Consider the following 15,222-nt stretch of genomic DNA (forward strand, 5'->3'; position numbering starts at 1 on the left):
TTTTAAAAAACTAAAGCAATATTTTAAAATTAATTAAAGTAAACTAAAAACCTAATAATTTTTTAAAGCTTTAATTAAAACTATTTTGTTTGAGTCCTGGTTAAAATTTGGTTTTTAAGTTTAGGGTGTTGATTTTAGTTTTTAGGTTTAAGTTTAGGGGTTGTATTTAATTTTTTATTTTTGTTCATTTTTATTTGATTAATTTATAAAAATATTTTTTGGTCTTATTAATTCAAAAATATTTTTAAATCATTTTAAAATAACGAAAAACAAAAGAAAATCAAATAAATCTTTGAAATGAGAGGCAATATAATCATATTTAAAATTTAGGTTGACCAGATTTTCATAGAGGGTACCAAGCAAGTACGAATTACAAACAAATAATATCAAATGATCATTATTATAAATATAGAGTACCAAATGTGTATTTTGATAAAATATAGGGTACCAAATGAATATTTGTCTTTATTCGAATGACACTTCAATAATTAAAAAATAAACTTGTTTATTCTTAATAAAAGATAAATGTTTGAAGAATAAATGATAGAAGATAAATGTTATTTTAATTTATTTATTTATTTACACACTTATATATAATGTATTTATTTTGTATTATATATTATTGTAATAATAATATTTTATAACATGTGAATTTATATTAATATAATTATTAAATATTTAATTTTGTATTAGATATTATTATAGTAATGATATTTTATAATATTTAAAATTTATATGAATATAATTACTATATATTTATTCTAGCAAAATTTCTAAAAATTAGGATATATATTATATATTATTATAATAATATTTATAATATTTAAATTTATATTAATATAATTATTAAATATTTAATATTGTATTAAATATTATTATAAGAATGATTTTTATAATATTTAAATTTATATTAATATAATTAATAAAAGGAATATACTTATTTGGTACCCTATGTTTTTTGCAAAATATAATTTTGGTACCCTCTGTTTTCAATAATGCTCATATGGTATCCTGTATTTTAAAATCGTACATATTTGGTACCCTAAACTCAGATTTGATAGATAAAATTTTGTCAATTTAATCAAACTGCTGTCAATTATGTAAGTTACAAATCTAAATTTAATTACATAATTACATATAACTGATGACAGTTTGATCATATTGACAAAATTTTATCTATCAAATCTAAGTTTAGGGTACCAAATATGTACAATTTTAAAATACAGGGTACCATATGAGCATTATTGAAAACAGAGGGTACCAAAATGATACTTTGCAAAAACACAAGATACCAAATAAGTATATTCCCATTAATAAATATGTATTTTTAATTTATTTTAAAAGTATATTCTCTTAAATATTTAAAATATTCTATTAAATTGAACAAAATAAATCATTAAAACCCAAATTTCTTCCACATACTTTTATGTATAGATATATATTTTTGAAATGAACCAAACATATCATTTTCTATAAAAAAAAATATCCTAAATAACACATTAGTATATTTTTTTTTTATTATTTCAGCATAAATAACCGCCTTTTTTTTATTCCGTGGCATATGCTATTCCTTCCTAGAACGCGGAACGCCATGTTTCTCAGGTAGTAAGTTATACAAAGGGGACATTTTTATTTTTATTTTTATTTTTTTTTAAATAAACCGCTCTTAGATCAGATATTGTAATAATAATTAAAAATTAAAATAAGAGAAGAGAACGGGGAGATAGAGAGAGGTGTGTCGATAATCCTAACAGAAAAATGGAGACGTTACAGAGCCGAGTGGAATCGTGGATCAGAGAGCAGAAAGCGAAGATCCTCAAGGTTTCTTGGGGTCCACTCCAGTGGAGGATGAAGTGGCCCTGGAACGGTGGCGCCAACGGCCAGCAGAGGAAGAAGCTTCAGCAAGAGTACGAGCGTCGCCGGAAGCAAGTCCACGATCTCTGCATCGCCGTTAAGGCCGACTCCGTTGCCGATTTGCAGGACATCCTTTGTTGCATGGTTCTCTCCGAGTGCGTTTACAAGGTACGGACCTCTTACTTCACCTTCTTATTCTTCCAATAACGGCGGCCGGCCGTGGTGGTGGAAATTAGGTTAATTTTGCTCGGGGATTGATTTTTTTTAATTTGTGGCGATTGTAGAGACCTTCTACTGAGTTAGTTCGAGCCGTGAACAAATTTAAGGCCGACTTTGGAGGTCAAGTTGTTTCTCTTGAGCGTGTTCAACCTTCTTCTGATCATGTTCCTCACAGGTTTTGTGGTGTTCATTTATGTTATGCATTTTTGGCCCATATGGATGTGTAGGATTTGATTGATTACTTGGTAAATTTTTGGTTTTAGTTTCACAAAATGTCTCACTCAACTTAGATTCTTATGTTACAGTTGTAGCCATAGCCAATTTTGATAACCGGTGCATTTCAGTGAATATAAACTTCTACGAATTTGTGTAAAACTTATGCTTTTGGTAGATGATTTTATTTAGTTTTAGGTTCATTAATTTTTTTCTTGTTCCAGGTATTTGTTGGCAGAAGCGGGTGATACATTGTTTGCCTCCTTTGTTGGAACTAAGCAGTATAAGTGAGAATTTATTGATTAGCTTTCGATATTTTATTTTTGAAAAAAATTATGATTTTTACTTTTTGAAAAAAAGTATGATTTTTACTTTTTGGGTTCTCTGAAGAGATGTCATGACTGATGCAAATATACTACAAGGCGCAATATTTCATGAGGATGCCATGGAGGATACTGATGGAATTGAACCTAACAAGTCTGATCAGAGTGAAAGTCGGAAGGGCAATGGGGAAAATTTGTGGAATCCTCTAGAGTCAAAATCTAAGCAACTAAATAATAAGTCTAAACCTAAACCTGCTGCTCATCGGGTTAGATAGCTTTATGTTTTTACTACTTTGATTTGACATGTTTAAGTCATGTATGCTTTGTGTATCACCTATAAGTTTATCTATTGCGTTCTTCTTCCCATCTATATTCATATGTAATTAGTACTCTTATTCATTGTCTATGGATATGTGGCTAATAAGTATTCTAATACTTCTTGTATTTGTACATTATTTTCATCAGGGTTTTCTTGCTCGTGCAAAGGGAATACCTGCTTTGGAGTTGTATAGGCTGGCACAGAAGAAGAAAAGGAAACTTGTATTATGTGGTCATTCACTGGGGGGAGCAGTAAGTTTTCATGTGGTTATTTGGGTACATTAGCCATATTTTCTCATTATTGAGTAAAGTTTATATCTTTTGCCCTTTGGTTTGTCTTTGTAGGTAGCAGCATTAGCTACCCTTGCTATTTTGAGGGTTATTGCAGCTTCATCTTCATTAAAAGAGAATGAAAACGTTCAAGTCAAATGCATTACATTTTCCCAGCCTCCTGTTGGAAATGCTGCTTTAAGAGAGTAGGTCACCTTTGATATTTCATTAAACGGTCTATCTTATTAATAAATGTTAAAATTATATCCCTTTTTCTTCTTTTAACCAAATAGCGGTGTTGATTTTTTTTAATACAGTTATGTTCATAGAAAGGGGTGGCAGCATTATTTCAAGAGTTATTGCATTCCGGAAGATTTAGTACCACGCATATTATCTCCGGCTTATTTTCACCATTATAATGCACAGCTTACTTCGGTGCCTCTTGAAACCAAAGATAGTAATGTAACTACATTAAAACGTGAGGAATCCACCAATAAAGTAAAAGATAACGAAGGTGAACAGCTGGTTTTGGGTCTTGGACCTGTACAAAATTCTGTTTGGAGACTTTCAAAGCTTGTTCCTTTGGATAGTGTACGACGACAACTTAATAAATACAGACGAATAAAAGTTAGCTCAGTTGAATCAGTTTCTACATCAGATTCTGCAACAGCTTCAGTAGAAGATGTAGTAGAAGCTCAGTCTCTTGAAATTGAAGAAGGTTCTGATGGCATTTCTCTTAAACCTATTTCTGACACTACACCAGATCTAGCTTCCAGTGGCAATCTTCCTAAGAAAAGCGCTACTAAAAGTGGGGATGGTAGGAAATGGGGCAGCGTGCCTTACTTACCTTCTTATGTACCATTTGGGCAGGTATGTAAATGGACTGATTCCCACATTTCTTTTCTTCTTGATTTTTTGAGTATGCATGTTTTCCACATAATAGGTGAAACTGTAAAAGTATATGACCTTGTATCATTTATTGTTATCTTCTTCCTGTGTGTTACTGAATTCTGCCGGATGACAAAGATTCCTTTGGGGAATTATTTACTTTTATTACCTTTATTCATTCTAGAGTTAGTTTTCATTACCTTATTAAAATAACTTCTTGGAGCTTATGTTTATCATATTCTTATCCTTTTCTACTCATGAATGCCAGCTTTATCTTTTGGAGAATTCATCAGTACAGTCACTTTCAGATGCAGAGTACTCAAAATTGACTTCGGTATGTTCTTCCTTTTCTTTTATGCGTGCCTGTATATATGATTGTATCATTTCATTGTTGACTTCTAGTTGCCATTTTTGGCTTTTATACTTTCTCATCTTGTTTGCTTTATTATGGCAAAGATATATTCAGGTCAGATCTGTGATTGCGGAACTTAGGGAAAGATTGCAATCCCATTCAATGAAGTCATACAGGTCTCGATTTCAGAGGTACAAAGTCATTGATACTTGAATTGGCATCGAGAGGAGTTTTAATCAGTTTAATGGGTTTTATAAAAAATTTACTTTATTAGTGAATAGACCCTTACTTTGGCAGAAAAGGTTGCAGAGTCTGCTCATTGTATCAAACTTATTTGAATCGAAAAGCCCTTTCAGATCTACTAGGTTTCATTAGGCTAATATTTTGCTTATAAAAATTAGAACATTAGACTTTCATTGTGTTTGTTCATTGCGTATCAAAAAAATTGAAAAGAACTAGGAATTCCATTGTCCTTGACTATTTCCTGAGGTTGGAAAAACCAAAGTAGGTCCAGGTGCAGGCTTGATAACAAGAAGTTCTGAGATTTTCGGGGAGTGTAGGTTTACTTGACATGACCACTGACTGTCTGACATTGTCTGTTTTCAGAATATATGAACTGTGCATGAGAGATGATTCTTCAACTTTCATAGGAATGGAGCAATGGCAACAGTTTCCTCATCTACAGCAGTGGCTTGGTGTTGCAGTTGCAGGTACTGTTGAGCTTGGGGATATAGTAGAATCCCCCCTAATTCGAACCGCTTCTTCTATTGCCCCTCTAGGGTGGAGTGGTGTACCTGGCCAGAAGAGCAGCGAACCATTGAAGGTTGATATAACGGGTTTTGGGTTGCATTTGTGTAACATAGTTCATGCTCAAGTGAATGGTAAATGGTATTGTTCTCTGCCACCTCTCTTATGCTATTTTAGCAATTTGTTCAAATTAAAATCCTTGTCATTCAATGCATAGCTTGTTGGATAAAAGTAACAATACACTAAGAGGACCATAGATTCAGGCTTATATAACCAAGATATTCATTTTCCTTTTTTGCAAAGAATTCATATACAGACGCTCTCACATTTATCATATTCGTTCTTAAATTTAAGATATTTAAGGTTATAGTTTGAGAATAAATATATGCGAGTCTTAAAAGTGATATTGTTTTAAGTCATTATCATTGAATCCTTTTTTTTTGAATATTTTAATTTCTGCTTGAGTCTAGTAGCAGAGAATTTTTAGCCTCTCGAGCACCAAGTAATTTTTTTTTTGGAGAATGTTACTAATTCCACTTTTCCTGTCACTTGCTATCCATGTCCCAGCACTCATTATTGCACTGTGACCATCAAATGCTTTCTGAAAGTAGAAATGATACTCTGTCAAAAAACTTGTGCTTTATTAGTGAAGAAGATATGAGTGAATTTGTACTTGGCAATTGCAATAAATTATGAAGATTGAATGTTATATAGTCGGACAATTCATACTTTTATTATTTTTTAGGTGTTCAACTATGGTAGAATCATTCCCCCAAGCTCCGGAATATGGGGTTCAGCCAGAACTACAAAAGATGAGAGTACTGGTTGGAGCTCCATTGAAACGCCCACCAATGCAACAAACAGGAACAGATGCATTTATGCATGTTTTTCCTTCTATTGATTCTGAAGCCTCTAATCTCAATAGGGAACTTATTTCTGGATCATCTCATGAGGAAAAATCCCTTCGTCCTGAAGGTTTGAGTGATTTTTTTGTGTTCTGTACCAGTGATTTCACCACAGTTTCTAAAGAGGTTTATGTACGAACTCGTAGAGTACGGCTACTTGGTCTTGAGGTACTAAGAGGTTCATTTCTCTAGCTTTTTTATTTTCCCACAACTATGCTTGATTCTTCATGATTTTTTCTTCGTGTTTGTTTTTTGAAAAAGATTCATCATGAATTATGGGTTTGTGCAGGGTGCTGGTAAAACTTCTCTTCTTAAGGCGATATTGTCTCGTGGTAGAATAAATACTTTTACAAATATAGAAAATCTGCTTCCAGAGACTGATCCTCAAGAAGTTATTGCTGGGGGTTTGTGCTACTGTGATTCAGTTGGAATAAATTTGCAGGTGAGTTAATTTCATCAACTTACACCTGTTATGGAATTTTATTTTTCCACTATTATCAACACATTCACATGGTTCTTATGGGGAGCTGTGCACGACTGCTTTTTTTTCTCTCCCTCTGATGATTAGATTAGATATAGATTGTACTTTTTCTAGATTATATAAATTTCTCCAAAGTTAGTCCCCAAAAGTATTGACGTCAACCAAATGATTGTAAATATCCTCAGTACGAGGGGGAAAAAAAGAACACATGCATACATACACCTATCACCCTTCGAGAATAGATCATTCCTTTGAATGTAGATCATAGATTAGGCATACTGGACAATGTTACTTAAAAGTCTGTTGAGAAAATTTAAGCATTTGTTCTATCTGCTTCTTAACCATCTCTTCTATCTTAATTTTTTTTAGGAGCTGAGTATGGAGGCCTCTCATTTTAGAGATGAACTGTGGACTGGCATTCGCGATCTTAATCAAAAAACAGACTTGGTTATTCTTGTCCATAACCTTTCCCATAGAATACCTCGATACTCAAATGCTTCACTGCAGAAGCCTGCCCTTTCACTTCTGCTGGATGAAGCTAAATCACTTGGAATCCCATGGATCCTTGCCATGACTAACAAATTTTCTGTCAGTGCACATCAACAAAAGGCTGTGATTGATTCTGTTATTCAAGCGTATCAAGCATCTCCAAGCACCGCGGGAATTATTAATTCCTGTCCATATGTCATTCACAGTGCTGCTACAGCTTCTCTGTCCTTGGGTGCTACAGATGGAAATTCTGATGGTAGGGTGGGAGCCCAACGGCTTATTTATGCTCCTATTAATTTTATTCAGAGACCTTTCCAAAGAAAAGAGACCATTCTCCCAGTGGAGGGTGTCGATTCACTTTGTCAGCTAGCTCATCGCGTGCTAAGACCCCACGAGGAAGCCTCCTTAGAGGTATAAACATCTAATTAAGTTCTGTTTATCTTTCTATTATGTTGTGTTTTTGCCTTTCAGTACACAATTCACAAAATGGTGAGACGGAACTAGTAAATGGGGAAAGAGTGTGCCATTTTTTATATTGTTTGATGCAATTTTAGTTCTTGATTCATTTCATAAGTGCTTGCTGACTGAAGTTTGGTTCATAATTTTATTTTCTTCCTCTATAAAGGAACTCTGTAAAGATAGGCTTTTGGTGGAATTGGTGCGAGACCGTGCAAGGGCAAAAGATGCAGGTCGGGACGCTGAGGCCAAAGAGAGTTCAATTACATCTGCAGCTGTGGGGGCTTCGGTTGGGGCTGGTCTTGGCCTTGTATTGGCAGTGGTCATGGGCGCAGCATCTGCTTTGAGAAAACCTTGAGCTCACACATTCTAAAATCGGAAGTAGGGTTAGCATATTGGTATTGTCAATTTTATTCTTAAATATATATTGCTGGTGACCAGCCATTTGTTCATTCTATTCATGTAAATTGTTACTGGGGGAGAAGCAAGATTTTAAAGAAAGTTTCTCTTTAAGTGAACCAAATGCAGCAGGAGGATATGCAAGAAACAGTGATAAAATCGGGTATAGGCCCCAAGGAGCGACTCTGGCAAGGTTCTTTTTACTTTTATATTTTTTATTAGTTGAAGACCAATGGAACTTAGATTGTCGAGTACAAATAGAGAGATCCAGGCTGATTTAGGGCTTTTTGACTGATAGTAATTTTAAATATTGGAGTCATATTTACACATCATAAATTTATATACACACACCCAAATTATATACTCATTCTATAAATTTAAAAAAAGTCTTTATTTATAATTACATTTCATATATAATCTTGATTTGTACACTATTTTACAAAAAGTAAAAATTGGATAAAATAGACTATCTCATTTATTTAAATTTGAGAATTAACTGATAAATTTCAAATTTTCTTAATAGAATAAATAATTAAATAAAAAACATACAATCTCAAATATAAATTTTATGAAAATGTAATTTAAAAAAAAATAATAAAGTACTTTTATATTATATAAGTTTTTTTTATTATTGTGTTATAACAAATAACAATAGAAATAATTTTAGAAGATAAGAAATACTCAATTTAATAGAGTATAAAAATTAGAATTTAAATTTAATTATAAATGAGGTGTACTGACTAATGTTAAAATTTTATAAATAAAATTAAATATTATAAGTGGTATAATTTAGTCATTATATTTGAGAATAAATGTCATAAGACATTATTTTAAAATTGAAGTATTTTTACAATATTGTGTGTTGATAGTCTAACACCCCATGACTGATGAACAAAAAACGAGTATGTTTTAAATATTTATAACTCGCAAGCGCACGAATCGTATATGGAATATAGTGTTTGTGTAAGCACGAGATCGAACCCAAAGGAGTTGTCTAAAATCGAAAAGAAAACTATTTTAAACCAAAATTAATAAATTCTAACCTAGTTCCAAAGATTAATGGGAATTTGTAACAATAGAAATAAAATAAAATAAAATAAAAGATAATAATAAAGATATTAAAGACAATATATATAACATAAATTAAAAGTAGAAATCGAGATAGTAAAATAAAGATTAATAAGATAATAGAATTCACAAAATATAAGTTCAATAATATTTATAAATATTTATAAGTACATTGATTCCCAAGTTTTAGTACTATCATTTTCCAAATAGATTTATAATTTTAAGCACAGATTACTTCTAAAAAGATAAGATTTTTCTTCACTTTTCAAAATTATAATTTCAAAGCATTTAGTGTAAATCAATCTAATGAAATAACAAATAAATCAATGAACATTATTTATAAGGCAAAACATAATATTTTTGTTCTAAGCATGGATGTGTACAATTTAATGACACATCTTACACAAAGAATATTATATTTTTGCACTAATGAAGAACAAAGTGTAAATATGTGCTAACAATTCAAAATACATGATATTTAAGATGAAAAAAGATATTTGAAGAAGAAAATTCCATAAACTTTGTTGCACAAAATAGGAAATCAACATACAAAATAAATACTATCTAGTTATAAATTATTTAATCATCACCTTAATAATCTTAAAAAGATTAGAAACTCATAACTAAAATAGCAAATACAAACTAAAAACTACAAACATAAATAGGAAAATTTGGAGGAGAAACCCCCAAATTTTTCCTCTAAAAATACATAGAAAATAACCAAAAAGAAGAAGAAGATGATGAGAATGGAGAGATTTTGAAATGTGTAGAAATTATGGTATAGTAACCTCCTCTCAATTGACCCTAAACTCTCTTATTTATAGCCAAAAAATAGGCATTAAAATAATCAATTTAAATTAATTAAATTGATTAATTATAATATGACAAATCAGGATAAATTATAGGGTGTAATAATGATGTTTTTGGGTAAAATGTGTAGAAAGTGGGGTAAAAATGTGGCATTTTTAGACATAGGGACAAAATGATATTGTTGGGCTCAAGACAATTGGAGGCATTGTGGGCTTTGGTGGCTGAGTGTGGCTGGGAAGGAGGCAAGGCAGGCGTGAAGGAAATGCTTCAGAAGGCAACGTGGGAGACAGGTGGCAGCAGGAGAGGAGCTTTCGGTTGGCAAGCTGGTGGAGGATGTGGGCCTGGCGTTTGGGCCTTTGCTAGAAGGCTTGGGCCATGAAGAAAAATGCCAACTTCTCTTGCTTTTTCCTTAAAATGCCACATTTTTTCTTCATTTTTTTTTGGCTTTTCAAACACCAATGCAACATTGTTTCCTACAAAATGATTATAAACTAAATTAAAATTAAATATTTTTACTAATAAAATATACCATATGACTTCCATGAAAATATTTATTAAAATTTAATTTACATAACATTTATTTTCATAAAATCATATTTTTAGCATTCAAACTAACAACATAAATTTCAAATAATTAAATTACAACATAAAATAATAAAAAATATATAAAAACATATAAAAATCTAGAAAATTACAATAATCCTAATAAATTCAAAATTACTTAAAAACTTAATAAATCAATTAAAAACTCAAGAATTAAGCAACAATTAGCACATAAAAAATGGTAAAATAACTCTATTTTGTAGAGTTATCAATGACCATATCAGAAACAGTTTGAAAAGGGGAAATTTGAGTTTTTATGCTTAATGGAGTGGTGTGATTCAAGATAATGCTAGACATTTTTATCATTTCAAAATGATGCCAAAAGTTTTGCCAGTACCCAAAATGCCCCTGTTACAATTACCCACAATCCATTTTGATTCTCCTTTCTCTCTCTCACACTCTCTCGGTTCATCTCCCCCTCGACCGACCTACTAACCAAAACCCAACCCCGTCGAAGCCTCCGTCGAAGCTGCGCTGCTGCCACCGTTGAAGCTGCCATGTTGCCACCGTCGAAGCCCCCTGTCCCTCTCGCCGTCTCGCCTCAAAGATTCTCCCTCTCGCCTCTCGCCATCCGTCCGTCTCAGTTCTTCCTCCTCACGAGCTCATCCAAAACCCAGGGCCTCTGGGTTCGAGTTTCTCCCTCTCCACGAGCTCATCCCATCCCTCTCATTTGACATTACAAAGGTAAGCTCTTATTTTTTATTACATTGAATTTGTGTTTGTAGTGTTATATTTTAGGATTTTTTGTGTGTTTGTGTATGGTTTTGGGTTTGAATCTGGTTTGTTTTGGGTATGGATTAGTGTGGGTATGTTGAGAGTGAAGTCTGGGATTTTTGTGGGTTTGGTAAGATTGCTCGATGGTGGTTTGACGGGGCTTCGATGGTGGTTCAATGCATGCTCGATAGGGGTTCTATAGGTTAAGCCGTTAAGGGTTCCAAGTTTAGGCTCGATAAAGTTCAATGCATGCTCGATTGGGTTCGATAGGTTATGTCATTTGGGGTTCCAGGTTTATGCTTCTGTGGGTTTCATGCATGTTCGATGGGGGTTCGATGCATGCTTGATGGGTTGGGTATTTGTTGGGTTCGATGGTGGTCGATGTTGGTTCGATAGGCTAAGCCTTAGGGGTTCGATGTTGGTTCGATAGGGTGGCCCATTATGGGTTCTAGGTTTAAACCTAAGAAATTAGGTGCATGCTCGATGGGGGTTCGATGCATGCTCGATGGATTGGATTCTATGTTGGGTTCGATGGTGGTTCGATGCATGCTCGATGGATTGGGTTTTATGTTGGGTTCGATGGTGGTTCGATGCATGCACTAGGGTTGTTCAATGGGTGATCGATAGTGGTTCGATGGTTCATGTATGTTTATTGATGGGTTTTTCATGCGACTTTGTTTAACTGTATTATTGTTATTTTTTGCAGATGGCGAAGTTTCTTTTTCCCTTGACAGATCACTTTCCTGGTCGAGTCACATATAGGGGTAATGGTTACTTTAAAACAATCAAGAACAAGTTTGAGGAGCTCGGGTTTATAGAAAGGGTGAAGGAATCCCCCTTCAAAAAAAATTTCGTTGCTGAGAAGTTAGACTTCTCAAAATCTCTCATAGATCAATTATTGTTGCACAAGATCCAGTGCATCAAAGATGATGAGTTGCATTTTCATTTGGGATCTAGACCCTGTAGATTTGGTAGGCGAGTTTGCTTTGGTTACGGGGTTGAACTTCAGTTCCGGGCCATCTGAGACTGATTTGAAGAAACACTTGACTAGTGACCGCTTAATCAAGGAGTATTTTAATGATGAAGAAACATTGAAGATAATGCTTTTGGAGGCTGCTTTAAAAAACTTCACTGTAGTTGAAGATGCCTACAAGTTGGGCCTATGTTTCTTTGTTGAGGGGGTATTACTTGCACGAGAGGGCTAGTTAAATGTCTGGATAGATTTGCTGAAGATGGTGGAGGACACTGAGTACTTCTTTACTTACCCATGGGGGAAGGTGTCTTTTTAACAAGCTTATGGATGCATGTAAAAAAGACATGCATCATCAGAAGAGGAACTATGAGAAGAAGAAGGAAGTTAAGGGGAAACAGAAAGAAGCAAAATACAATTTGTATGGTTATGTCCCTGCATTGCAGTATTGGGCATACGAAGCCATCCAGCAGTTTGCACGTGAGTATGGTATTAACTATGGAAACTAGTTTCTGAGGATGCTTAGTTGGTCGAGCAATAAGGAGCGTCCTATTTCGAAGGCCGACCTTGCACCGATGTTCAAGAAGACGAGTGTAAGTTCTTCTATATTATGTCAAAATGCAGTATTCTTTGGTGGTTTCTGTAACTCCCATTTCTTTTTACAAATACATTACAACAATTATGAAAAATAAGAGAAGATATTTTTATTCATACTTTTGAGTGCATTACAATGCTAACAGAATGTTAGAGCTATTAAGTAAAGTGGAAGAATAACTAATGAATATGCAACTATAACATTCATGGGCATTTCATTAGTATAATACCCATAGAATGATGCTAAATACAAGCAAACAATCACTAAAGTTATGAAAAATAAAGAGAAATTCATGATTTGATGATAAATTTTATCTAGAAGGTTAAGAGATGAAGAAGTTGTGCAAGTAAATGGTTGAAGGAACAAGTATTTATAGGACAAAAATTAGCCATTTATGACCGTTGGTGAATAGTGATCATGACCGTTGGGGATATAGTTGTTTTCTATTATGAGATTTTTTAACAATTCTAAGTTGTTGGAGTAACTAACAGGTGGGAATAATTAATTTATGGGTGTTAGAGAAACATTTTCAGAAAAGTTTGTGAGTAAAAAATGTTAAACTAAGTAATATAAGAAGATTGGGAAATTTTCATTTTTTTACTATTCACCGGGTACTATTCATAGTGGGTCCCACAGCGAGGTCCACCCCATGGGTCCCACATGTTGATGCAGTAGTGATATAGTGATGACCTAAGCAAATTACTATGCTTGATATTTTGAATATTTTATTATTTTACTATGCTTGATATTTTTAATATTTTATTATTTTACAATGCAGCATAGTGACCCAATGTTTTCCTATAAATAGAGCCTTTCAGAATTCATTTTTGAATTATGAAAAATTGTTCTTTCTCTCACTCTGCCTAAAACTCTTCTTAACACTCTTTTAAAGTTTTAAATCTCTAAAATCTAGGTGAAGTTCTATCTGTAACACTAGCCTACGAAGACCTTTTTGGGTAAGCTCCTTCCCGAGCCTTTCAGTTCAGTTATTTAACTATTATTTATATATAGATTATTTTACTATGCCTTTATAATGTCAAAATTTATATATAGATTATTTTATCATGCCGTTATAATGCCAAAATTTATATATAGATTATGCTACTATTTATATATAGATTAATTTACTATGTCGTTATAATGTCAAAATTTATATATAGATTATTTTATCATGCCATTATAATGCCGAAATTTATATATAGATTATTTTACTATGCCGTTATAATACCAAAATTTATATATAGATTTCTTTACCATGTCGTCATATTTTACAATGCTAAAATTGAAATATGAACTATTTTTTTGTATCCTCATAATACTAAACTTATATAGGCTATGGTCATACTTTGAATTATTATTATGGACTCTTATAACATTATTCCCTATTATTACGGACAAGTATTATGACCTGGAATTTTCCGTGTGACCATAACCACGACTTTTAGACCAGAACCTTCCCATGGACAAATATAGTATGACCATACGCCTAGACATAAAATAAACAATAAAATAAGAAAAATAGAATAATAACAATTATAAGCTAACATTTCATAATGTAGATTTTATGTAAGTTAATAGTTTGTGTTTTTATCAGGAAGCTAACAATTTCGGTTGTTTTATCAAGACGCAAGGTAAGTAGAATCCTCATCTACAATACAAGTCTTTAATGTGTCTTATGTGAATTTATATGCTTTATATGTTATCCTGCCATGTTCTTATGCATAAGTTATTTTCAAGAATGTTATATTTATTATGCATAAGCACGCTTAATGTTCACAAACAAGTTACTGAAAGCGTTAAAGTAGAGGTGCTGCTTGGGAGACCTAAGTCACAAATAAGTAAGGAGGGAGATGTACTTCCCTATATATGATGAATGTTTATGAGGGAGAAATTCCCTATTATCATGTTTATGTTCAGGTGGGAATGTGATTCCCTATGTAATGCCGGCAGCAGCATCCTCTAGGGCCCAAAAGAAAGGAAAGTGAAAGAAAGAAAGAAAATACATAGCATGTTGCACGTTTATTTCAATGCATATGAGGTAGTTATTCTGCTTACTAAGCCTTAGCTCATCAGATAATGTTTTGTATTGTAGGTAAGAGGCCCCAAATATAAACTGTTGATGAGTATACGTGGAGCCAACATGACTGTACATATGGGGCTGACCTGAAGGGAGTGGAGTTCTGCTATGCTGTTTTATCAATAAACGAGAAACTTGATTTTATAATTATATTTCATTAAAAGTATTTTGTGAACTTTATAATTTACTTAAAGCTTTAAAAGTATTTCATGAACTTTGTAATTTACATAAAGCTTTTCAATTTATCGGTTGGATACATCTTCATTTCTACGTTAAGGTGTAGTAACGCCACAAAAATTATTTATAAAAGTATTAAGATTTGTATGTAAGATAAAGTTTTTATTTAGTTGTGAGTATTGTATGGTTTGAGGTTATGAACATTAGTTATGTATTGTTTAATAAAGTTTTTGTAAATTCAGAAATTCAGTATTGTTATATTCAAGTTAAACTTTGTTTTTACACTATATATAT

General features: G+C 32.7%; 1 protein-coding gene across 2 annotated transcripts; it reads left to right on the forward strand.

Annotated features, from left to right (window-relative positions):
- The first annotated feature begins 1,676 nt into the window (after window positions 1-1,676).
- LOC133785790 (uncharacterized) lies at window positions 1,677-8,202 on the forward strand. Of its 2 annotated transcripts, XM_062225007.1 has the most exons (14): window positions 1,677-2,022; window positions 2,139-2,248; window positions 2,511-2,573; window positions 2,677-2,875; window positions 3,075-3,179; window positions 3,273-3,403; window positions 3,515-4,067; window positions 4,354-4,419; window positions 4,552-4,628; window positions 5,044-5,325; window positions 5,930-6,257; window positions 6,379-6,531; window positions 6,940-7,470; window positions 7,685-8,202. In XM_062225007.1, exons 1-14 carry the CDS (start codon window positions 1,759-1,761, stop codon window positions 7,871-7,873), a joined length of 3,051 nt encoding a protein of 1,016 aa, XP_062080991.1. In that variant the 5' UTR covers window positions 1,677-1,758; the 3' UTR covers window positions 7,874-8,202. The 2 variants fall into 2 exon arrangements, with proteins under 2 accessions (XP_062080991.1, XP_062080997.1); XM_062225013.1 differs by lacking the exons at window positions 1,677-2,022; window positions 2,139-2,248 and adding an exon at window positions 2,299-2,318.
- Window positions 8,203-15,222: the final 7,020 nt, after the last annotated feature.

The sequence above is a fragment of the Humulus lupulus genome, chromosome 1 (assembly GCF_963169125.1).
Source record: "Humulus lupulus chromosome 1, drHumLupu1.1, whole genome shotgun sequence".
In the NCBI taxonomy this organism is placed as follows: Eukaryota; Viridiplantae; Streptophyta; class Magnoliopsida; order Rosales; family Cannabaceae; genus Humulus; species Humulus lupulus.